Below are 24,210 nucleotides of genomic sequence, written 5' to 3' on the forward strand. Positions count from 1 at the left end.
CGAACGATTTACAGATTTATTCCCTGAGCCAGCACATTCACCACCTTCTCTTGAAAGTCCAAGGCAAGCCCTGCATCTCCGTCGCGGAAATTTCCTGTCAGACAATCTATCGTGGCCTGGGCATAACCGTCGCCCATCTCCTTTGGCAGATTCTGCTGGGCTAGCGCAGTCAAATCCGAGGCGACCTTTTTAGGCCTTGGTAGTCGTCCGGTCTTTTCTGCGTCGCGGATTTTGGGCTCCATCAATCGAGACAATGTCACCCAAAGACCGATCTCTAACAGCACTACACCCAAGGCGTAAATGTCATGGCGCCGTTGAAACTGTCGGGTGGGCTTTCCCTGCCGTTCAGGATGACGGTAGAGGTTCGCTTCGGGCTCGAAGTCCCCACGCATGTCCGTGCCCTGTTGCTCGGACCGTGCGTAGCCCCAGTCACTCAGGTATGCGAGGATTCGTTCTTGAGACTTCGGGGTGTTTGACAGTCGGTGCGCCTGAAGACCCGAGGCGCGGACGCCTGCTGGAGTCTGCAAAAACAAGAGGATTCCTTTGCTCCAGACATTCTTGTGAACCCACTTCGAGGCATGAACATTCAGCAGGGTCACTGCGAGGCAATGCGCCATGCTGAACCTATCATTCAAGGATGGCCGTTTCAGTGGTCGTTTGTTCTCCCGATCTACGGCGTTGATAAAGCTATGGAGGGTGGTGAGTTTCGATGTCGCTGCTGTGTCTTGATACTGATCCACCTCGTCGGACGTTGGAAGCTTATAGAGGAAGACGTTGCGCTCCTCTTCCGGTTGGTCGATGAACCCTAGACACTCCATCGCATAAATCTGAGGTGGCTCCAACCCTGCTTCAGCCTCGGAGGACTTGTGGCTATTGAAGGTGCTGTTTTTCAGAAGCCAAGCTAGATTGCGAATGGGCTCCTTCAACTCTTCGATCTCATCGGGCTCCAGATCACCACCTTTTAACATGCCTTCATACTCATGAAATTCTATAACCACCGTCGTGCCGGATGTTGAGCCGGATGGCGTCCAGCGTCCCAGCTGATAGCCGCCCGACACATTACCTTCCTCACTGACTTGGCCTTCCAAGCTTTGAAAGTCGGCCGGGGCATGCGCTTCGACCAATTTTCGCCGCTTGATCACGGGTTCCAGCCCGGTCGCCTTCAGGCCCTGATCGTTCTCATCCACTACCCTGGACAGCGTGTCCTGGGACAGATGCTGCATCAAATTGCGCAAGTCGGCTGACCAGTCGGTGTAGGCTTCGAGTATCTTGTGCAGCCGTTTCTTGTCGAACAACGACCAATCGTAGCCCTTCAACTTCAGGGACATGGCTTTGATCTTGATGCGGTGCAGGAGTGATTCCTTGACCTGCTCGGGTTTTTCTAATCCTTCATCCTCATCATCGCCCATGACAAGGCCATACTTGACAGCCACAAGCTCATACTCAGTCAATGTCTTGCGCATTTGAACAAGCAGGCCCTCGATGGTCTGTGCAATGAAAGGGTCGAGTTTGCCCGGCAGGAGTAGGCCATGATCTGGATGAACAAAAATGCGACGGAAAAAGAGCAGGGTCGAGAGCTGCACGTTCAACTTCAGGCGGACTTGTGCTCGGTCCTCATCGAAGGACTTGATGTCGGAGATAACGCCTTGGATAAAAACGGTTACTTGGTAGGCTTGCGTGATGGCCGTTACCGCTGTGCCATAAACATCCATTTTGAGTGCGATCGCTTGGTCCTGGCAATTGATTGAGACCGAATGATAGATGAAAAGATCACAGACAGCACAGAGGGGAGGGGGTTGGGGGCTGACAAGATGTCATAAATGTCAGACGCGGCTGAAAACATGCCGGCTAATAAGCATAGTGAGAGGCTAAAATGGCTCTAGATCCATAGCGCCGCCACCGATTCGTTTACAGGCCGGTAGTGAAGAACAAATACTTGCTTCCCCCGCTTTGTGCGTCAAAAAGCATCATCCCTGACATTTGCACACACAGCCATGTCGGACGATGAATCTTTCGATCTTCTCTCCTCTCTGGATAATGGAGACCTTTCCCCATCATTGAGAGACTGGGCCTCCGGCACTGCCGATAGCTATGATGTGGTGGATTTGGACCTGGATCTAGATAGCCTGAGCCTGTCGTCGGTCCATTCTAGCGACCTTTTGGAAGCGGCAATTACTGCAACTCGGAATGGAGAGTCGGCTATTCTAAGTACAGTATCTCAATTTGCGGGCATATTGTCTCAGACTGGAATCCATGGACCGCGACTGCTGAAGGCCCTCAACCTGGCGACGCGAGCGACGAAGATTGGCGCTGGCTCTCAATTTACTGTCTTCAAGGAAAAGTCGCATGAAGGGTATACCGGAAATGAGGGTTTGGTGATTAAGCGGGTGAACGTGCCTCTCTCACGAAAAGCCGCTCAACGATTCGCCGACACCCCAGACTATCGTCTTCAGTTGCGCACACTGGGGCTAGAGCTACTCGCTCTCTGCAATCCGTCCCTGCGGCGTCACCCCAATATTGTTCGGCTTATCGCGTGGGGCTATGACTATCCGTTCGCTGATATGCCGGTTCCGGTCCTCTTCGTGGAAGCCGCTTTGATGCCATTAACGGACTTTCTCGCAGTTGGCAATGATTGCTCGTCCGAAGTCAAGTATCAACTAAGCTTGGATATCGCGAATGGAATAGAGGCATTGCACCATCTGCGTATAGTGCATGGAGATCTTAAGCCAGAAAACGTGCTTGTATTTGGCATGGAGAGCGAGAAAGTGCCATTCAGAGCTAAATTAAGTGATTTTGGGGTCTGCATTGATCTGGAGGCCTCTGACTCTCGGCTTACTATGAGTGACTATCGTGGAACGCCCGCGTGGCTGGCTCCCGAGGTGGCCAACGATGATTTAGCACGCTTCTGTCCTTTCAAGCCGGATCTGATGTTTCGATTCGATGCATACAGCTTCGGCCTGACGGTGCTATCCATGTTTGTCAATCGAGGAGAGCCGGTAGATCTTGACGAAACCCCCGAAAATGCAAGCGAGGAGATCTCTGACATGCTGTATGAGCGTGAGGACATTCCTTCCGCTTTGCGTATGGAGCTTCGTAAGGCGTTGCTCAAGCTTCTTGCGGAAGATCCCAGGAACCGACCGCTACCAACTTCTCAGCTACTGAAGGCGGATACCCCTGCGTATGCTTCTTGGTATGTGTATCACTGATATCTCCTTATGAAAGATTCTAAGTCCGTAGGTTATCTATTGCCAAAATCGGCAGTGAATCTGCTCCATATGTTGGCACACTCGACCCAATGTACAACAAAGGACCATTGTTTTGGTACCGACTCGATCCGTCCGTTCTGTCTGAGCTGGAAGCACAATACATGGCGGCGAAGCAGGGTGCGTCGGCAGAAATCCCGGGCGATGTTTTACTAGGAATGGCGCAGACCGTGACAGGGGCCAAGCCGTCATATCTTGACCGTCTTCTATTGTACGTGACTGACGCCGCAAAGGGTGGCTACTCCCCAGCAAGAGCCGTCTATGCTCAAATCATGACTGCTCATGACCTCTCACCCGAGTTCGACGCGAAGGTGCTGGAAGAATGGACTTTCCAGGCCGTTGCGGAAGGTTATCTCTTCGGTCCTCCATGCGCTCTTACAAATGAGAAGAGGGAACAGGCAAAGAGCACGTTTCGTCGCAATGGCGGATTATGTGCGGATCCCTTCCTCGGAAAACAGACTGTGGTAGATGCCGCACGGAGTCCCCAGAAGGCTGTCAAATGGAAGGTGGAACATGGGTTGGTAGTTGATCAGAAGGGGAATACCATTCTTCATGTCGCTGCCGCGTTGGGAGAGCTTGATACAGTTCAAGCACTCCTTGACGAAGCGAACATAGCTGTCAATGTGTCGAACGACAGTGGGGAGACACCACTTTACAAAGCATGTCAGGCTGGTCATGCAAGCGTGATCCAGTACCTGCTCCAAAGAAAGGCAGATGCGTCCCGTACAACACAGTTGGCTAGATTATCTCCGTTGCATTGGCTCTTCATGTTGCCGGATGAAGCCATCCACTTGATTGCTGAGCAGCTAGTTGCAGCAGGTGCTGATGTCAACGCTGTCATCCGACCCGTTGTGGGCGAGAACAGTGGAGGATTTCCAGAACGAATCCAGATCGTGCATTAGTGGGTTTCCATACGCCTTGTACTATTCTAGCCATTGCTAACGCTACGAAGCCCATTTGAACTGCCTCATGGAACGCCCCTGCATTGGGCTGCGACTTTTCGCAACCTAACAGCGATGAATGCTCTCATCGACCTAGGTGCTAATGTAAATGCCAAATATCATGGCTGTGATAGCGCAACCACGCCTCTTGCACTTGCTGCGTGGTTTGGTGATGTCGAAGTGGCTCAGACTCTCGTGACCCGTGGAGCTGATGGAAAGCTCATCGACTCGATGGGGAGAAACACGCTTCACAGCATGACCAGATACTTCCCTGAGCGACATGGATATCTCCCCCACCACTGGCACGCATGGATCCGGCACGGGAACTGGGAGACATATCTCGATCATATGAGCAAGCTAATTCGTCTGCTGTTAGATGCTGGGGCAGATGTAAATGCTAAGGACACGGGATATCCACCGCTCACCCCCATTGCTGCTGCTGTCGATCTGGGTGTCTGGAATGGTGGCGTAGTCAGTGCCCTGCTTGAAGCGGGTGCAGACCTTCAGCAATCAATCTTGTCAGCTGGAGACACTGGTATGTCCCGGGGCAGCTCCTTTGTCGCTTGTCGCATGAACTGACAGGAAGCGTAGTACTTCACTCGTGGGCGTCGATCGTGGGTCCCCGACTAGACTATCCACGCTCATACACTCCTACCCTCCGACGGATTGTCACTGCCATGCCCGATATAGACATCCGGAACAAATTTGAAAACGACACGTCCCTGCATTCCCTATCAACAACATATCACCCCGAGGACGAATTCGAACAGGCGTGCGAGATCCTGCTTGAGCACGACCCTCCAGCAGACCTCAACGCGCAGACCCGCCGGGATGCCACTCCTTTGTCGATCGCATTCGAGACCAAAGACGACCCAGCTAGGCGTGGTCTCTTCCTGTTACACAAAGGTGCCTCACCAACGCTTTTTACGGATCAAGGTAAAGATATCTTTTTCGCCATCGCCAACAATGCCATTCTTCACGATAAAGACACTTACGACCTGATCACCGCTGTCCTGCAATATATCTGTTCTGGCAGATCCGCCACAGAGAGTAAGGCGAAAGGCACCGGGGACATTCATGAGACTTACCAGAAACTCTTCCTCCCCAATCAGGGGGCAGTACACAGTCTCATAGCCGCCGTGGTCCGCGGCAAGGTCCGGACTACCACGCTGCTTCTTTCTTTGGGCTTGCGGTCGCGCCTGAATGACCTTGATCCAAGCAAGCCTCGTGGCTTTACTGTCCTCGATCATGCCCTGCACTCCGCCGAGCTCAGTCGCCGGGCCCATATGGAGAAACTGGCCATGTACAAACCGGGTCCAGCACAGCGGGCCGCTGTAGACGACCAGGTCGTCTATGACGATGGGCAGGGTCCGCCTGCTCGAGCTGCTGAAGCATACCATGCTTTTCCGGTGGTGCTGCGCTGCCTGTGCGAGGAAGATGCAAAGCGGGCTTGTGAGTTAGAGATGTCGGATAGCCATGCTGATGGTGCTGGTGCTGTAATTGACGGCACGTATATTCAACAGCAACAATGGTGGGATTGGACCTCCATCTATACATATAAGTTTACCCCGGTAACGCAGCCGCATCGGGATCGGTGGGAACTACTTTACGAGCTGGCAAGATATCCGGTCGGTTGGAAGGAGGAACAGATCGAGAAGTTGGCGGAGCGGTATGCAGCCGAAATCTGGAGGCCGGATACCCGCTTTCTGGAGGAAGAGGAGGACCGGCAATTTGTTGGCGCGGTGGTGGCTAAGATTGGAGTGGTGGATGGCGGTGGGGATGATGAGGGCTCGGTGGTGCGGTTAGAGGCAGTCGATCCGCTCAAGGGCAAGGTGGAGGTGACTGTTGGGGTTGCGGATGGGAGGGTGGTTAGCAAGACAAAGGTCAAGTGATGTGCTAGATGTATGTGCAAATCTGTTGTTGGATTTAGGTTGTTGAGAATTGACTTCGATGCAATTTCTAGACTGGCCCTGTCCAGTTTCTTGGAAGGGTCTTAGGGTGTCCGCCGTGGCATTGAGGATAGACGAAAGGCAACCCCGCTTCAAGACCCACTGGAAGCCTTCATTCAGTCCGTCTCTTATTCCATACCCTAGCTCTGCGACCAAATATGCGCCGCCGGTGATATCGGTGATGATAAGATACTCGGATTTTCAGATATTCCTGTCCACCGCCAATAAAAAGAGCAAGAACATGAAAGAGCAAAAAGAAATGGTCCCAGAGGGGCTCGAACCCTCGACTTTAACGTTATTAGCGTTACGCTCTAACCAACTGAGCTATGGGACCCAATTAATGTATTGAGCTTTTCCTGTTGTCAATATATCCTGTTGTTAAACCCTTGCAGCCAATGGTTCATGGTAGGTTGTGAGCAGCACACCAGTATGTGCGTACCTAGATCGAGAGTTGTTGGCTAAAGAGTAGTCAGTTTATCGAGATTTTATGTTGCAGGCAAATGAGCTTCCGACAGTGAAATTTACATCCATGGTGTGCTGTATCATCAATATCTGATATCATGCACTGTGGCGGATGTGGGTGAGCAAATATATACTGGCGGATCGTCTCAATTCGCACCCTGTAAGATTGAACTGGCCAAGCCCGAGCATAGAAATCCCCAGTACAGAGTACAAAAAGTCCTCACTGGGAGTAGTTGGAATCGCCACTACTGGTGCTACTTGCGCAGTCACATGATCATAATGTGGTTGCAATATCCTCCCCGGGCCCTTCTCCCCGGCTTCTCCAAGCTTCCCCGACACTCTTCCATCCTATCCTCATCTGACAGACCATGTCCACACCCAGAGCCACGAGCAGCAGCCATAAATAGTCAAACGTACACTACATCTGCTACGCAGGCTATACAGCGTCCGCCAGTAACGGAGAATAGCCCAAGTCCACAGCGCTCCAGCCGATCTGCACTGCAAATGTCCCGGACTTCCGGCCCAGGCTGGATCGCTACAGTCACCACGATGTGTCATACTCACGACAAACGGGGTCCCACCACGCATTTAACCTGATAGATAATTGCCGACTCCCCAGTAAAGAGGTGATATTCCTCTTGTCAATGCTTCTCTCATTATCTTATATCTTATCTACCTTGCCCATTAATGTCCCGGTTACAAGAATCGCTGACCAAGGCCGATAGTTTCAACGAAACTGCCTGCCCGCCATTTCGGCCACACAGGAAGTCTTATCTCCCCTTGAACGCGATGGCATGACAAGAACATCCTTTCGAAAACAGCCTCATAAGCGGAGCCAACGCGCTGCCGCCACGAGGGGAGCTCTCGTGTTTACTTTTCATGATGGCTGATCTGCTGCCACATGTGACTTTACCCTGGCCAGGGATGGAAATACATCCCACCCAAACAAACGTTGAAGAAACCCCTCAACCCCCTCTCATACCGTTCTGAAAGGTCAAATAAGAGAGTGAGGTAGCATCGCAGTTGCACACACCTCCTCGTTGCTGGCTGGGTTGGCCCTGGCCCGAGGTCCATTGCCCCCCATCGGCCGGGTCCGATGGAAGCCATCCCGGCTAGTGGGGACTGCCATTGACGATCGCCTGTAGTATCCAGTGGGGAAAAGAGGGAGGCGTCGCCCCGGGGCCTCGCTTACATTCTTTCGCGTCCTTCCCTCTTCCGTCCTGGCGACTCACGCCGTGCCTTTTCCAAGAAACTGAAATCCGGGGAAACCTGGTCAATGCGGCGGGCCTTGCCACGGCCACCGGCGATGACCGGCCCTCCACCAGCGAACATCGGAGGGTTTTCTATAAAGTGATCAAGCTGGATCTATACAAAAAAGGGTTTCCAATGGCTTAGTTTAAGTCGATTTGACAGTCATTGTGACGTGCCGGACAGGATCCTGGCCGACTGTTGTGATTGTCACACATAATTCTTCTTCAGATGCTCCCTCGCTGTTTCGGGTCCCATCTATACAACGTGCCAGCATGTCGCCCTACTTTGGCCTGCGAGGCTCGCAATTGGAACGTGCCGTCATGTGGCTCGTTGTCTGTCCGGCATTCGTGTGCTATGGCTATAACCAGGCCGTCACCGGCGGCTTGCTCACCCTCGAGTCGTTCGTCAAAACCTTTCCGCAGATGAACACGCTCACCACGACGGGCGCGCAGCAGAACTATAATTCAACTATCCAGGGTATTTTCCCTCGTCCAATTCCCCACAGTATTCGAAATGGAATCTGACCGTTCACAGGCACGGTCGTCGCCCTCTATACCGTCGGTGGTATTTTCGGCTCACTGTCATGCATCTACCTGGGCGACCTCCTGGGTCGCCGGCGGGTCATCTTCCTCGCATCCGCCGTGTCCATGATCGGGGCTATTCTCATGGCGACTTCTTTTGGCTTGGCCCAGTTCATCGTCGCTCGACTGGTGTTGGGACTGGGCACTGGCGGCTATGTTGCCACGGTCCCGGTGTGGCAGGCTGAAATCTCCCGACCCAGCAAACGAGGCGCCCACGTGGTAACGGATGGTATCTTCATCGGCGCGGGGATCACCATCTCGCTATGGATCGACTTCGGCTTCTACTTCGTGACGGGGAGCTCGGTGTCCTGGCGGTTCCCGCTGGCTCTCCAGGTGGTGTTGTCGTTGATGGTCATGGCGTTTGTGATGGTGATGCCCGAGTCACCCCGGTGGCTGCTCAAGCGCGGCCGTCCCAAGGAAGCTAGCGAGATCCTGGCCGCGCTAGCAGACGCCGACCCCGAGGATGCCGCGATCACGCTGGCCGTGCGCGATATCGAACGGTCGCTGGCGCTAACGGGTTCCGGCTCTTGGAAGGATCTCCTGAGCATGGGGGAACAGCGCCTGTTCCATCGCGCGGCTCTGGCGGCTACAGGCCAGATTTTCCAGCAAATGTGTGGCATCAACTTGATTACTTTTTACGCTACAACCATCTTTGAGCAATATCTAGGGCTAGACGCGCTACAGTCACGTGTCCTAGCCGCCGCCATGTGCCTGACGCAGCCGCTAGGGGGTTTCCTGGCCTTCTTCACAATCGACCGGCTGGGCCGTCGGGTGCTGATGCTGTGGAGCGCGGCGGGGATGTCGGTATCAATGGCGATCCTGGCGGGCACGACATCGCTGCCGGACAACACGGCGGCGCTGGTTGTAGCCGTGATCTTCCTCTTTGTTTTCGAGTTCATCTTTACCGTGGGCTACTCCGGCCTCACGTTCTTGTACGCGACGGAGGTGGCGCCGCTGCAGCTGCGGGCCGCTATCAGCGCGGTGTCGACGGCGGCGGTGTGGACCTTCAATTTCTTATTAGCCGAGGTGACACCAGTGGGCTTCGACACCGTCTCGTGGCGGTACTACATCATCTTTGCCGTGCTGAATGCGGCGATCGTGCCGACGGTGTATTTCTTCTTCCCGGAGACCAACGGGCGGTCGCTGGAAGAGATCGACGAGATTTTCATGCAGTCGAAGAGTGTGCTGGACCCACCGCGCCTGGCGCGCACTTTGCCGCGCATGCTGCACGTGGCGGATGTGGTCGATGAGACCGAGACGGAATCCGGGGGGGAGAATGGTAATGGTAAAGGAAAAATGTGACGAGGCGTTTCAACTGGAGGACCTTGTCGTACCTGTCTACGCGAAATGTTCGTGATGTATCTACCTATAGCCCGAGGACAGTGACTTGGCCATGCATAATTGGTTCAATATACCGAACGACCCGAAAAGAGGCGTTCTTCGATACGAACTCGAAGGATGAACGATATCTTTAACGAGGATTGTCGCACTAAAGAGAAAGTGGAGCACGGGCGGAACAGACCGGAAACAACACCCTGAAGCTGAAGTCGCCAATGAGATGTCTACAATCTATCTCGTCCCTGTGAACATTGGCCCCCAGTGATGAGCCGTGGTCTGAGGAGAACAGGAGTACGTCCATTCACCCCAAGTTCGATCTTTACTTGCAAGAACAAAAACAAAAACAAGAACAAAAGTATCATGAAACGTTCCTGACATTATCATTATAACCTCATCAAAAAAGCTAGGTAGGTATCTCTATTATATCCTCCAGGGATACATTTACCGCACGCAGTAACCACCGTCGATCAACAAATCAGCACCAGTCGTGTACGAGCTCGCATCGCTGACGAGGTAGACATAGGCACCCTTCAGCTCCTTGGCATCACCGTTGCGGCCCATGGGGATCATGGACATCCACAGATCCTGGACCTTCTTGTCGACGAAGTCGGAGAGACCGGTGTCGATGTAGCCGGGGGAGATGCTGTTGACGCGGGCGAAGTCGCGCCACTCGTTGGCCAGCGACTTGGCCATGTGGATGCAGCCGGCCTTGGCGACGTTGTAGGAGGTCTGCTCCTGGGGGAAGTTGGCGATGTGGCCGGACATGCTGGAGGTGATCACGAAGCTGCCCTTGCCCTGCTTCTTGAAGTGGGGGCCGATCGCCTTGGCGCAGTGGAAGGTGCCGTTGAGGTCGGTCTGGATGACCTCCTCCCAGTCCTGGACGGAGCCGTCGAGGATGCCGCTGTTGGCGGTGCGGCCGGCGTTGGCGATGAAGGCGTCGACCTTGCCGAAGTCCTTGATCACGTCGTCCACGAGCTTCTGCACGCTGTCGTAGTTGCCGACGTCGCACTTGTAGGCCTTGGCCTTGACGCCGTAGGTCTTGGAGAGCTCGGCCGCGTTCTTCTCGCCGCCCTCCGGCCGCGAGGCGTAGGTGATGGCGACGTCGGCGCCCATCTCGGCGCAGCCGCGCGCGGCCTCAATGCCCATGCCGCGCGGGCCGGAGGCGCCCGTGATAATCACGACCTTGCCCTTGAGGCTGAAGAGGTCCTGGAGGCTGTTGGCGCTGGGGACGGGGATGGGCATTTTGGTGGTGTTGGTTGGGTTGATTTAGGTAAGAAAGTGAGAGAGTGTGTGTTTGGATGGATGGATGGATGGAATTGAGTTTGGAAGAGTTGGATTGAATGATTCTGGGAAAAGAGCAACAGGGGAAAAGGAGGGGATATAAATACGAGAGAAGGGGTGAGGGGTTGGAGGGGCAGTGGAGGGGCATGGATCCCTGCAGAGGTACGTACGTACGTGTACGTAGCTTGCTCCCTCCCTCGTGTGGTACGTGGTACTTTTTTTTTTCTTTACCTGCTTACCTGCATGTTGCATATACGATGTCACAGAGTCCACTAGGGCCTAGTGTCTGTTCTAGAGCGAGAGAGCGAAACAGAAAGAGAGGGGGAAGCAACAGCTTAGGGTCAAACTTGGCGGGAAAAGCGGGGGATGAAGTCATCGATTCCTGCCTTTTTCCCCTCCCATGATGTCATCGCCCAACTAACCCTGAAAACCCTCAAACCCTCAAACCGGCTGAATTGCACGTCTGGTTCCAACTCCACTTCCACTTCCACCAGACCCAGTCCACCCATTTTTTCACTTCTTTTCTTTTGGAGGAAATTCCGTTACTGGCTTTTGTTCTGTCATGTGCTGGATTTCATAATCAATGCACACAAGCCCGCTCTATCGGCATTGGTCGGCATTCTCCACTCGGCCCGGATGCAGGTTCATGACGACAACGATCCCTTGACATCCGACCTTCACCGGGCTGCCGAACCAGGGTCCGATTTGTGGGAAAGGGTGGGAAGTATATAACAAAATGGGGAGGGACAAAGGAAGAAATTTCTGCTACTGCGTGTAGAATTTAGCCTTTGCTGTTGCTGTTGCTGCTGCTGCTGCTGCCTCACTATGAGTGCTGCTAGTGTTGTTCCTGAGGATAGACGCCCGTCCATGCGGCGGGCCAGTACGGCGCATACCAATGATTTCGATGACTCGTTTTTCGGGCGGTAAGTCTGACAGCGTGTGGGATTCTCCGGGCATTGGGGACTGATCGAAGGTCACAGGGTGCGATCGTTCTTCCATCGCGATCGCCATGTCGGGGTGGTCAGTCGCAATGAGTTGCGCGACAAGGAGGATCTGGAGATTCACACCTGGAATGGCAAGGATGATCCGGACAATCCGTACGTTCAATCGGGGGAGTGCAGGATAGGCGAAGGACAAGCGACGGACTGACAGGTGCGGATAGGTTCAATTGGAGTCCAGCGTATAAATGGGTTTTGACAGTCACGGTGTGCTTCATGTAAGCCCCCCCCCTCCTTATAGCCCTTCCTCCCACTCAGACCAACCCTAACACAATCTCCTGCGCAGCTCCATCCTCACCGGTATCCCCGCCGGCTCCTACGGCTCCGGCAACGACTACATGGAGTCGCGCTTCCACGTGCAGAACACCCCGTTCCCCAACCTGTACTGGGCGACGTGCTCGTGGAATATGGGGGCCGCGTTCTGGCCGCTGATTTTCGTGCCGCTGACCGAGTCCTCCGGCCGGATGCCCGGCTACTTCGTGGCGTACATCATCCTGATCATCTCGCTGTTCCCGTCGGCGTTCGCGCAGAACTTCGCGACGCTGGTGGTGACGCGGTTCTTCGGCGGCGGGGCCTCCTCGGTCTCGATCAACATCGTGGGCGGCAGTATCAGCGACGTCTGGTACGGGGACCGGGCGCGCAGCCTGCCCATGTCGCTGTTCGGGCTGACCAGTGTCATCGGCATTGCGCTGGGGCCGTTCATCGGGTCGGCGATCGTGCAGATCCACAAGGATGATCCTTGGCGATGGATCTTCTACATCCAAATCATCTACCTCACCGGCCTCCTCCCGATCTTCTGGTTCATCCTCCACGAGACCCGCGCGGACGTGATCCTCAAACGGCGGGCCAAGAAGCTCCGCAAGGAGACGGGGCGCCCGATCTACGCGGAGGCGGAGCTGGACAACACGAGCGTGTGGCGGCTGCTGCAGATCTCCTTCGAGCGGCCGACGCGCATGCTGCTCACCGAGCCGGTCGTCATCTTTTTTACATTGTGGATCAGCTTCGCCTGGGGCATTCTGTACCTGTTCTTCAGCTCGGTGGTGCAGACCTACTCCACCAACTACGGGTGGGGCACGCTGGCCACGGGCCTCATCCAGCTGGCCATCTCGGTGGGCGCCGTGATCGGCACCGCCATCAACCCGCTCCAGGACATGTTGTACCTCAGGTCGGCGAAGCGCAACAAGGAGATCCCCGGCCGCCCCATCCCGGAAGCCCGGCTGTATACCTCTGTGATCGGCAGCCTGCTGTTCGCGGGCGGGCTGTTCTGGTACGGGTGGGCGAGCTTCCCCTTCGTGCATTGGATCGTGCCCACGTGCGGCATCGCGGCGGCGGGACTGGGGATCTATTCGATCTACATGGCCGTGGTGAATTACCTGACGGATGCGTATGAGAAGTACGCGGCCTCGGCGCTGAGTGCGGCCAGTCTGGGGCGGAATACCTTCGGCGCGTTCTTGCCGCTGGCGAGCTATGAGTTGTTCGAGACCTTGGGGTTCGGGTGGGCCGGGTCGTTGTTGGGGTTCATTGGGCTGGCGTTGTCGGTTGTGCCGGTGGTGCTGATCCTCAAGGGGCCGGAGATCCGGAGACGGAGTCCGTTCATGCGCGAGTCGACGTTCGGGGCCGACGAGGAGGTGGAGTTTGAGAAGGAAGAGCAAGATGTTGAGGGGGAAGGGGGCAGAGAGAGGGTGGTCACGATGAATGAGACGCGGCATACGGGGTTTCCGCAGCATGATGTCAGGAGGGAGAGGATGCGGAGGGGGAGGACGGAGAGTGGGCAGTGGGGGGAGGAGGAGGTTCTTGGGGAGGGGTCGAGGGCTTGATTTTTGCTTGTGTGTTTGTAACTATATGGGATAGCATGGATTGGCATGGGTTTGGATCTCTGGGTTGGATTGGGTTGGGCAAAAGTCTGGGTTCAGTTGTATAGTTTCTTCGAGGTCGGTCGGTGGTATTTAATCTGCATGTACAGTATATTACGTGGACAGACTAGACCCCTGCGCAATAGACATATTGCCTAATCACAGCCTCACCACCTGAATACCTCCGCCTCCCCTATCCAACCCTATGACCGGAACAGAGTAGAAAGCCTACGCATAATTCTGATGCCAAACATACCCCCCGCCGTGCCCCCCCTCCCCTCTGGCACCCCTCAACAACTCCTCAATCCTGACCGACGCCCGCGTCGGCTCCCTCCCCAACACCTCGGCCATCAACCCATCCGAATCCACCACCGCCTCCCCCTTCGCAATGCCCTCATGCCACGAGACCATCGCCTCAAAGAACCCCGCCGCCTTGCCGCCCTCATCATCCGCCGCATTCCGGGCCACGTATTCGGCGGCCGGAACAAACTCCACCCCGACTTCCTTACCGTCCTGGCAGTGGTGGGCATTGATCAGGTCCACAATCTGCTGGAAGGACAGCGTCTCCCTGGCACTGAGCACGACGATCTGGTCGCGGTAGGCGGCCCCGCCCCGCAGGAGGAGGCGCGCGGTGGCGTGGCCGAGTTCCTCGCGCGAGGTGAAGGTGATTCGTTGGGTGTGGGCTAGTTCTGCTGGATTCGGGTCGGATTGTGTGGTAAATGTTGGGGGCTGGGGGAGGATGATGGTTTGCGTGCTGGGGTACCAGTTGAAGTAGAGGGGGAAGGCTTCGGTGTATAGGCCTTCGCGGATGGAGGTGTAGGGGACTCCGGAGCTGGATTGCATTAGACTGGGTGGTGGACGGAGTTTGGGATAGGGCTAGGTAAATAACAAGGGGCAAGGGGGCAATGGGCAACGGGCAATGGGCAACGGGCAATGGGCAAGGGATAGGGAGCATACACGCGCAGCATCTCCTCGGTCATGTAATGCGCCTGCTGGACGGCGACCTGCGAGGTCGAGGTGTGGCCGCCGAAGGCGAGGGAGGTGTACCATATCTATTTTCCTGGTGTTAGTGCCTCGTTGTGGGTTGGGGGGCCGGAGGGGGTGGTATCTCCCCAAGAGAAGGCCAGGTGGAGAGAGGAGGGGTACTCTACATGCTTCACCCCCGCCCGCTTCGCGGCGTCCACCACATCCTGATGCTGCCTCCGGCGCCGCTCGTTGTCGAAGGTGTTGGAGCTGACGAAGAACAGGTTCTCCACCTCCTGGAAGGCGGCGTCCAGCGTGCTCGGGTCGTCGTAGTTGACGACCCGGAAGGCGAGGCCCTGGCGCGTGAATTCGTCCGCTTTGGCGGGGTTGGAGGAGGCGACCGCGTAGGTCGAGGGCTCGACGTGCGCGAGGAAGTACTCGAGCACGTGCGCGCCCAGGCCGCCGGTTACGCCGGTGAGGAGGTATTGGACCATTTTTCGGGGTGATGAGAATGATTAGGAGGTGAGGATGGGGTTGATGATCTGATTAATGGCAGTTGTTGGTGATGCTGGTAAGGGTTATCTATATAGCTGATTAGATTAGATTAAATTTTGCGGATGGCTGATAAATCAGACGGATTGGTCAGCCGTGCTGACGCGGTGTGGCTTGCGGTCGCATGATGGTGAGACAGACTGAAGACAAAATTTAGGAAGTTGTGGAAGATTGCGGTCTTGATTGGCGAGTAGATTCGGCATGTTGCAGGTAGAGATGTTGCAGGCTGATTCGGTGAGGTTATAGAGCTACCGCATGAGCTTGGTGGTGGTGCGGGATGGATGAGATACCTGTTGTTCTGAGTGCACGAACATCTTGATCTAGAGAGTTTGGGGTGACTCTCGCGATGGGATGCCAGCCTGCCTGATTTCAGCGGAAAATTGTGCCAGTTGCATAATGACTATCGTTCGAAATGTCAGCATACCTGAGCTGTGGAGGATGTGCCTGTTCCTTACTACAACTACCATTGGCTGTGACGGGCATAGCTACAATACAACGAGACCACCGGCCATTCTAGTGACATATCCATTCATCAAATTAAGTAAACAAGGCTATTCACTTTTCTCATCATCGTCAGGTGTCATGCACCGATCCATTACTCCGGCATGTGCTTGAACGGCTTGGCCAAGTGCTCCTGGCAGAAGGGCAGCTTGCTGACCGTCCAGATCTCCGTGTCCTGCTTACGTCAGACCACCACCCACCCACCCAACCAACAATGATAGGTGCCATGAACATACCGGCTTCAGCGTCTTCTTGATCTCCGTGTCCAGCGTGCCCGCCTTGATGGCGATGATCTCCGGGGCGGCGTCCGGGTCATGGGCGATGGGCGAGCCGCACTCGGAGCAGAAGATGCGGTGCACCGCCTTACCCGACGACCCCAACCCCGCCCAGCTCTTGGTCGGCCCGTTGATCGTGAGCTTGTCCTTGGGAACCACCGCGACCAGCGCTATCGAAATTAGCATCAATATGCACTCGGTTGAATCACGAAAAGCAAACCGTACAGTAGGTGGAACCGCTCTGACGCTGGCAATCGTCGCAGTGGTCGTACCCGACCAGGGCGGGCTCCTCCACCTCGATGGTGTAGGTGACGGCTTTGCACAGACAGTGACCGGTCAAAGGCATTTTGAGGGCTGTGATTGGTGATGATTGGTGATTAGATCAGATTGCGACAAAGACAAGAGTTGGCGAGCAAGGTTCTCAATGAGGACCTTTGGGGTCTGCGAGGTCGTGGAGTATTTATAAGGTAGGCAGCTCGCAGTTCGCAGCTCTTCGTGTTTTGTTGTTCTCGGCAGATCAACTCATTGACGACATGGCGGGGTTGCGATAACTTTAGTTGGGGGGGGGGGGTTTCACTTGCGTCACTTGGCAACTTTTTTCAACCGGATTGACCACTCTTACCTTACTCAGTATGGAGAAATCAATATTCCAAATACGAATGATACGAATGATACGAATTGGGTCTCACTGCCTCACTTGCACGGATGCACTGATGCACTGATTTGTCACGCTCCATAGTTAGTTAGGAAAAGCTCTCTCTCTCAGCCAATGGGTCGCAGGTTGGCAGCTGTTGTGGCCCCCGCGATAAGAGTCAAGGTTTCACGCTAACCATCCCCCCTCTCCTCTCATCCTCCGCTGTCATTCTCCGCGCCCAAGTATTTGGAATTTGGATTATTTTCTGTCGTGTTTCGGCAGGTCTCCGATCGTCGATGATTGGATTCTGAGGTGGAAGGATCTACAGCGGGTCCATGGCATGGATATCAGCCTCTTTGTTGAGCTGCAAGCTGCAAGCTGCATAAACCGGGTGTAGAGCGGTTGACCAGTTGCCGAGTTTGATAACGTGCAACAATGTGGTCGCTCAGGCTGTACCACTTTGGGGACCATGCAGTGCAGTGCAGTGTACTGTAATGCTATGCAATGCATACTGGGGTGCCAAGGGCCGATGCACAGGAAAATTGATCTCTGCAGGTGGCTGCAGTCGCTGATTGGCTCCTTCCTTCTTTAATGCTGCACGGCGCATTTGGAAGCTGGAATACGTCCGCAGAGTACTCGGCTGTTAGCAACAGGCTGAGGAGATGCGTTTGCTATCAGACTGGACCGAGAATTCGGCTCGATGTCGGGAGAAAAGAAAAACGCTGATGCGGCGCTGTGCCTGAACAAGATGGGTCCAGCCCGCCCCATACCCTACTCCTGGTGCTGCTGTCACTGAGCCGCCGTCACTTTCAGTCTAGGCTAGAGGGTCCCGACTCCCGAGTCATGTGGAGGGGACCAGGCTCATCTGATAGGGCCAAATCAAGTGTAGGGTTTATGTTATGCAGATGCTTGTCTGCTGCTTGGAAACCTACGAACTACGAAATACGAACTACGGACTCAGGTGGATATGGTAGTACAGGAGGAGAATTCCTTAGGTTAGGAGGGCGAGAGAGCGGTGCAGGTGCAGGTGGACGCGGCGGCGAAATCAAGAGGGGTAGCGGCGGTTGATGAGGCGGCCTGCTTGGTACAGGGAGGCAGGGATCGTGACCCGGATGGGGAGGTATGTCGTGAGGTACGTGGGGAGGTTCATGGTATTGTGGTTTTGGTTGTGGAGTTTTGGGTTGTTGGGATCGAGGATGGTCGGTGGAGGATGAGATGGTTAGGATGAGATGGTTAAGGATGGAATCTATGAAGATGGCTATGAGGAAGGTCGAGGAAGGTTGTAGAAATAAATGTAGGAAGAGTGGGTGGTTGTGGTTTGGATTGGGGGGTTTAAAGAAGTGATAGTTGTACGGTCTTCTCGGAGGAGATGGCTTCCGAGATGAAAAGGTAGGGGCCATACTTATCTCCATGTCGTCAGGTCGAGGGCTTTGAGGGGCTTTGCTGGGGCTGAAGACGTTTGCTCGAGGGTTTCGGTTGGGGAGATGGGATGAATAATTTGGTGAAGTTGTTAGATGAGCATGAAGGGAGCCTATACAGAGAGTTTTGTTTGTTTGATTCAGTTTCTGCATGTTTGCTCGAGCTCTGCTGGGATTCTTCAGCTAAAAGACTCCATGCAGTGACTGTAGGTGTGACTTTTTTAGTAAGAAGCGAAGTTGCTTACAACAAGATGAAGATCGAATTTGATCGCGGGTCAATGATAGGAGTTGGAGGTGCTGCTTCAGGAAGAAGCAGGATGCCTTAAGCGTCCTGATCTCCAATTATAGGGTGAGTTGAACTGAAGATTTGGTAGACGCTATGGCCGATTATTCTGTGGTCAGTTGCTCTATGAGACCAATGCTCGAAGGATTGATAGTCGTCGAGTCGGTACCTCTGAGTGAGATTATCACTGCCATCTAGGGTCTAGCCAGAACACATCATGGGTGGTCTACTGTCTTTGTCAACCAATATGACTGGTGGTGTCATATACTGAGTAGCGCCAACGAGTACGGGCTCTCGAAAACCTCCCTCATCTATGAAAGGTACTGCGATAATGCAGAGGACATAGGATATAGTGACCCATTGTTATATGAGCAGTGACTGTGGACTCAGCCTTCATGTAGTCAATAGCATGAGTTCTATCTCAGCATGCTTCCATACCTGATACTTCAAGTATCCTCTATTACATGCTGTCGCAAGCTTGATAGATGGCCCGTACTAATAGGATGAGTATTCAGGCTCTGGCCTGAGGCACCAGTCACAGCCGGTACCGGGCTCATTCAACCAATCAAAACAGTTTCTGTCCCGGTCCTCAGTCCTCACATCTCCGGTTCCGGATAGCATCTGGCTGCCATGCTCGATGATTTGCTTACTCTTGCGCGATCCATGAATAATATAATATTGACCATGTCATACACTATGCATGTCCTCATAGATGCTACAGTAAGTTTACCCGTGACTAGAGATCATGGTTCTGATTCTGGTATGGTCTAGATTCGCGATCGGACTGGAGGGGGCGATCCAAGTATATGAGGTAATAGAAAGAGCACGCGGCCTTACCTTCCTATTTGTATTAGACGTATGCGACACTTGGTCGAGCGGCCAGTAGTACCCATAATACCTACTCATTGTTATATCGTCAGGTTGATACCTCAGGGGCTGCAACGACCCGGAGATTAGACATGGCATTATCTCCGGACGCTCCGCCGGCTAACCTCGCCCGCCGACATCCTCGACGTTCACAACACCACCATCATCCCACCTCGCGGCGAAACTTCTGCAGCCTGAAGCAGACCGTCTTTTCAGTCATGGAAACACCATCAAGCTCGTGAGTACGTCTGAGCTAGTCTTTTGGCTCCACTAACAGCAATCCCAGGCCCGCACTCAGACGGGCCAAAAAAGCTTGCACCGAGTGTCGCCAACAGAAGGTATGGTCGCTCCATCGTTCCCACGCGATCTGCTCATACTTCTGCAACAGGCAAAATGTGACGCTTACATGAACCCCGATCTTCCATGCTCCCGCTGCATCAGGATGAAAACCCGTTGCGTCATCTCGGATCCATTTCGCAGAGAACACAAGCGCCAGTACGTTGCTCGTTGCTGAAACAGAACGACCAAGCTCTTACCGCTCGTATAGACGCCTCTCCGAGCTTGAACAGGAAACCGACGAATTGCGCCGGAAGTTGAGATGCGACCGTTCTGAATCGCTGCAGCAGTCTCCCATCGCCATGTTGACAGCAGCGGCGGAGATGGGAGTACATTCCACACCGGCCGCAGGGCACCTGAATCTTCCTCCTCAACCACACACCACCTCAAACCCTTATCACTCCCAGCTCACACCTCAAATGAGTCCGGCTTTGTCCTATCCCCAAATGCAGGTGGTGCCAGCCGAAGTGTCCGACCCTACAGAGCCGCGCACCTTGAAGACTGTCAAACTAACAGGGTCTGAAATCGACGAACTTTTCCGGCTGTACGTGGCCCAATCACGATAGCATAGTAATGCTCGAATCTGATTGAAAATAGGTTCTTCCGAGACTACGCGAGCTTTTTGCTCATCTTAGACCCTCAAACCACCCCGAATGCCTACCACGCCCAGTCGAATTTCCTTTTCTGGGCCATAATCGGTGTTGCGTCGAGATCATACACCGAGAACCCCACGCTGCTCATGGCCGTCTCACCAAGCATCACCGAGATGGCCTTGCTCTCAGTCACGTCGACCGCTCCCGCTTGGCACACCATTCAAGGGCTGTTGCTGGTCCTGACTTGGCCCTTTCCGAAGGAAACCAATAAAACAGATGTGATGTTTCCCCTCAGCGGCATGCTCCTGCACATTGCAATGCAGAACGGATTGCACATCCCTTTGTCGAGTCATGAATTTGCCAAGAGGAAGATACCTGCCCCATCGGAAGCAGACATGGCCAGACGGGCCGAGCTGTGGGCACGCTGTGTCATCGTATATCAGCGGTAAGCTACTCCGCGGATCTCCAGACGGAATTCTGATCATTGGTAGTGCGTGCGTAACAAAAGGACAATGCCCTCGGTCAATGGTAGACTTGCAGCAAGACCTGGGTCAGCAACAAGTTTTATCTCAGAAAATTGCCCCATCTCTGGCACTGGAACTCAGATGCCTAGAGCTGATCGCCCGATGCAGCGCAGCCGTATTGGAGTTTGGGGTTCGAACCATGTTACCTGAGCAGGAAAAGTCGTTTGATATTCTCTTGCGCACGTTCGAGCGCCAGGCAACCGAGCTCGAGGCCCTTGCAAACTCAGGTAACATGTTCAGACCTTAACATGCTGGCTCAAGACTGACGCTAGGCAGCGAACGATCGATTTCACACAACCATGTGTCGCTTGTGCGTCCAGATGTTCCATCTTTTTAAGAATCAGACCATATATACATCTGGCTGTCTCACACGACTTGCGACCACGGCATGTAGGACTATCGACTGTATCCAGGAACTTGGGCAAAACATGGCCAACCTTGCTAGTGCTCCAATGCAGATGACCTATGGGCTTCTTCTTCCGGCATCGGCGCTCCTGCGAATCCTCAAATGCTCCAACGATACTGATCTAGACATTGCAAGAGGAAAGAAGGCCCTCTTCAGTGCGATAAACATGGCTAGACACATGTCAGTGGATGTTCATGATACTGCGTCGAAAATCGCCATAGTCATGAACCAGCTCTGGAACAGCTCCAAGGTTTTCCGAAAAGCCGATGGGACCGGATTCATCGCACTCCGCATCCGCAGCCGCCTCGTCCTCAGCCCTGTTATCGATACGATCTGGTGGTGGCGCGATGAATTTGAGCCACAGTTCTATCCTTCTAGTGCAGCCCAAGCGACTGTGGCTGAAGGAGGTGTGTCGCTTCCCCCGCGATTCTATTGGCAACCTGCCCACTGACTCGGAGATAACAGCCGACTCTACTAGTACCCAGATAAACGGACCGTCCAATGCTCCCTGCGGTCTTGTGGACCGACATGATCCCGTGTTGTTCGACGAACAGTTCCTTGCAGACTTTGAATGGGCACTAAGCAACGACGGCCTCCTGCAACCGACCGAGCCATATGGGTCAGCCTGGCCTGCCGCAGGGACGATAGCCTAGACCCGATCGCTCAGAGCACCTAGCATCGTTACCATACACACGTGTGTATGCCGTCTCAGAGGCAGGCCGCCACAGATGCCAAGCGGGCGGGATCGAAGACGGGAGAGATGAACGTCCTGCAAGCGAGCTTGCGCCACCGATACCACAGCATAGGGACATTATTTTGCCGACCAGATCAGCAGCTCATTGCTTCCGACCCCAGCACGCTAATATCGAGCACCATGCGCCTTCATTATGGCCGAAGTGGCCACCCACGTGTAGATGAGCCTGAAGTCGTTATCGCGAGCCCAGCCAATTGGCCCAGGTTCAGGTTGTTGTTATCATCCTCCGTGCGTAGGCGACGATTACCGAATGGCACCCCTGCCCACCCGTAACAGACTGCGTTCCCCGCGACTTGAGCCAGAAATCGAAGCATCGGACATCGACCTTCTAATCACAAGTATAACACGGGCTAGTCCAAGGGGGGCAGAAACACTTGGCGAATATGCACCGAAGAAGCGGTCTCCGTGCCCAGGAGGCAACGGAGATGCCCGGAATGGGAAGTAGGAAGGCAGGATGGTGTGTGAGACATGATGCATGAGATACGAAGTAGCCACAGCATAACCGGCTAGGCCAAGGGGGCGAAATCCTCTATGCCTGGGAAGCCGTCCGCATTTTTCCACGCTTACGTCTCAACTAAGACTAATTTTCTCCGACATCCGAAGCTCTAAGTCAGAGTCCGACAAATAACATACAAGACCAAGGTGCCTGAGTGTGTCCATGACCATACGGCAGCATTGCGTGAGGTCAGTGTCCGATTAGGTCACCCTCAGTTAATTCAGTGTTTATGACTGTATCGTATCCATCCCTTACTGACAGGAACCAGCAGGGATGGGCCAAGATCAAATGCAGCGGCGCCTGGGGCGGAGGGGGGTGGAGGGGAAAGATGTAGGTACGGAGTATCTACGGAGGAAGTGAGGAATTGCTCCGGTGCTCCGACAGGTTAGTCAACCTAACTTATCAAACGTATCACGCGTCGCATATCGCCCGTCATAAATATTACCCAATACCTTCCAATACCTTCCGGAACCGGCTAAATCAATCTTACAGCAATCTTTCCCGGAGCTGACCGCCTTCACAGTTCTTATCGCTGGCTTGTGAAGTGAGACCTCTTTCGACCACTGCCTGAAGTCTTCTCGCCAGAGACCCAGTGTGGGATTCGTTAGACATCTCTCTAAAGCTCTCAGGTCTCTCAATCGAAATTCCCGAGCTTGCTGCTCCATCCTCATCGAGAAGTGTGGTGGTGTCAGTGGCGTGTGGCGGTTGTCCCGACCATCGGAACTCTGCACGGAAGACCGACCTGAAAGGATGGAACAATCCCTGCCTAGGCCAACTGGCTGCATTAAGACTTCTGAGAGTGAAAGCCAATAATTAGCCAAGCTGAAGGGAGTCTAAGATGGGTGGCTTGACCGGCCTACTCCGGATTGGTGCGCACCAACTAAGAATGAGTCCAGGGCGCCTCGCTAGCTTATCGTGAACAAGCCTGAATCAAAAAGGGGGATAGTGCGCCCGTCCACAATGTCTGGCTGACCTGGGGAAAAACTTCACTTATCAGCGTCCGCTGCAGCGTTACATCTCGACCATTCATGCACGCGTGGAGTACCCCTTTCAGTTCTTCTTGAAAGCCATCTTGCCACCGAAGGCGAACCTACATTGTTGATCCAATTGATACAGCTCTCCGATTCCGCTAGCCTCCCCTCCTTCCCACCCACAGATCGGAACCCAATTGATAATACGGTTTATCTGGTGATTGCATTTTGGGCTGAACTTAGAGTGATATCCGCTAGAACCTCGGCCCCCGGGTCAATGCATTTGGCGGCCGCCATGATAGCCTCCCTCCCCGTCTTCCCCCTAGTCAACTTCAGTCTCTAGCAACCTCAACTCCCCACTCTTGGCAGTTGGATTTCCACTGAAATTGTCCCCGTGACTACGTAAAACCACCCTTCTCTGGCTAGGGTCGGCCAGTGAGTCACTGTCACTACTACTGTTCACCGGTCTTTTTTTCTGGTTCGAAGGGCGCAGTGACGCGAACGCTGCAAGCGAAGCTGATATGGAAGGGCGGGATGGGAAGGGCCGTGCAGGTGGCACACGCCTTACGCATGGCCTGACCATGTTCAAAGTCTACTTTAGTCTCCCCCGGTTTTCGCTAGTCAGTAGCCAGCAATCTCCATGATTGGGAGATGCCTGGCCAGTGTGTTAGTGGTAACTAAGTGGTAACTTAGTGAATACGTACCAGGTAACACTAGCAC

At 54.2% G+C, this 24,210-nt stretch overlaps 9 protein-coding genes and 1 non-coding gene across 10 annotated transcripts; 5 read left to right on the forward strand and 5 right to left on the reverse strand.

Annotated features, from left to right (window-relative positions):
- Window position 1: 1 nt before the first annotated feature.
- On the reverse strand, window positions 2–1,772 carry BO95DRAFT_438932 (uncharacterized protein). The gene has a single exon (XM_025585627.1). The coding sequence runs from the start codon at window positions 1,710–1,712 to the stop codon at window positions 9–11; it is 1,704 nt and encodes a 567-aa protein (XP_025446239.1). The 5' UTR covers window positions 1,713–1,772; the 3' UTR covers window positions 2–8.
- Window positions 1,773–1,954: 182 nt separating this feature from the next.
- BO95DRAFT_243815 (kinase-like protein) lies at window positions 1,955–4,612 on the forward strand. Its single transcript, XM_025581365.1, has 2 exons — window positions 1,955–3,190; window positions 3,238–4,612. Exons 1-2 carry the CDS (start codon window positions 1,995–1,997, stop codon window positions 4,163–4,165), a joined length of 2,124 nt encoding a protein of 707 aa, XP_025446240.1. The 5' UTR covers window positions 1,955–1,994; the 3' UTR covers window positions 4,166–4,612.
- Window positions 4,613–6,413: 1,801 nt separating this feature from the next.
- BO95DRAFT_t45 lies at window positions 6,414–6,487 on the reverse strand. Its single transcript has one exon. It is a non-coding gene; the product is annotated as a tRNA-Ile (tRNA).
- Window positions 6,488–7,675: 1,188 nt separating this feature from the next.
- BO95DRAFT_243821 (putative MFS sugar transporter) lies at window positions 7,676–9,969 on the forward strand. Its single transcript, XM_025581366.1, has 2 exons — window positions 7,676–8,343; window positions 8,401–9,969. The coding sequence occupies exons 1-2, from the start codon at window positions 8,139–8,141 to the stop codon at window positions 9,747–9,749; spliced, it is 1,554 nt and encodes a 517-aa protein (XP_025446241.1). The 5' UTR covers window positions 7,676–8,138; the 3' UTR covers window positions 9,750–9,969.
- A 181-nt stretch (window positions 9,970–10,150) lies between these two features.
- On the reverse strand, window positions 10,151–11,370 carry BO95DRAFT_438936 (SDR family oxidoreductase). Its single transcript, XM_025585628.1, has one exon. It carries the CDS (start codon window positions 11,025–11,027, stop codon window positions 10,227–10,229), a length of 801 nt encoding a protein of 266 aa, XP_025446242.1. The 5' UTR covers window positions 11,028–11,370; the 3' UTR covers window positions 10,151–10,226.
- A 157-nt stretch (window positions 11,371–11,527) lies between these two features.
- On the forward strand, window positions 11,528–13,881 carry BO95DRAFT_504871 (putative MFS multidrug transporter; the record flags this gene model as incomplete). The annotated part of the gene is made up of 4 exons (XM_025591138.1): window positions 11,528–11,989; window positions 12,047–12,163; window positions 12,229–12,282; window positions 12,351–13,881. Exons 1-4 carry the CDS (start codon window positions 11,892–11,894, stop codon window positions 13,879–13,881), a joined length of 1,800 nt encoding a protein of 599 aa, XP_025446243.1. The 5' UTR covers window positions 11,528–11,891.
- Window positions 13,882–14,145: 264 nt separating this feature from the next.
- BO95DRAFT_405294 (putative NmrA-like family protein) lies at window positions 14,146–15,374 on the reverse strand (the record flags this gene model as incomplete). The annotated part of the gene is made up of 3 exons (XM_025583991.1): window positions 14,146–14,749; window positions 14,875–14,969; window positions 15,069–15,374. 3 exons carry the CDS (start codon window positions 15,372–15,374, stop codon window positions 14,146–14,148), a joined length of 1,005 nt encoding a protein of 334 aa, XP_025446244.1.
- A 574-nt stretch (window positions 15,375–15,948) lies between these two features.
- On the reverse strand, window positions 15,949–16,770 carry BO95DRAFT_438937 (GFA family protein). Its single transcript, XM_025585629.1, has 3 exons — window positions 16,434–16,770; window positions 16,170–16,378; window positions 15,949–16,108 (listed from the first exon to the last, which is right to left on the reverse strand). Exons 1-3 carry the CDS (start codon window positions 16,552–16,554, stop codon window positions 16,028–16,030), a joined length of 411 nt encoding a protein of 136 aa, XP_025446245.1. The 5' UTR covers window positions 16,555–16,770; the 3' UTR covers window positions 15,949–16,027.
- Window positions 16,771–17,408: 638 nt separating this feature from the next.
- Window positions 17,409–18,075, forward strand: BO95DRAFT_438938 (uncharacterized protein). The gene has a single exon (XM_025585630.1). The coding sequence runs from the start codon at window positions 17,686–17,688 to the stop codon at window positions 17,908–17,910; it is 225 nt and encodes a 74-aa protein (XP_025446246.1). The 5' UTR covers window positions 17,409–17,685; the 3' UTR covers window positions 17,911–18,075.
- Window positions 18,076–19,502: 1,427 nt separating this feature from the next.
- BO95DRAFT_449911 (Zn(II)2Cys6 transcription factor) lies at window positions 19,503–21,922 on the forward strand (the record flags this gene model as incomplete). The annotated part of the gene is made up of 8 exons (XM_025587976.1): window positions 19,503–19,648; window positions 19,688–19,748; window positions 19,799–19,905; window positions 19,958–20,290; window positions 20,344–20,784; window positions 20,831–21,090; window positions 21,140–21,676; window positions 21,735–21,922. 8 exons carry the CDS (start codon window positions 19,503–19,505, stop codon window positions 21,920–21,922), a joined length of 2,073 nt encoding a protein of 690 aa, XP_025446247.1.
- Window positions 21,923–24,210: the final 2,288 nt, after the last annotated feature.

Source organism: Aspergillus brunneoviolaceus (genome assembly GCF_003184695.1).
Source record: "Aspergillus brunneoviolaceus CBS 621.78 unplaced genomic scaffold BO95scaffold_7, whole genome shotgun sequence".
Classification (NCBI taxonomy): Eukaryota; Fungi; Ascomycota; class Eurotiomycetes; order Eurotiales; family Aspergillaceae; genus Aspergillus; species Aspergillus brunneoviolaceus.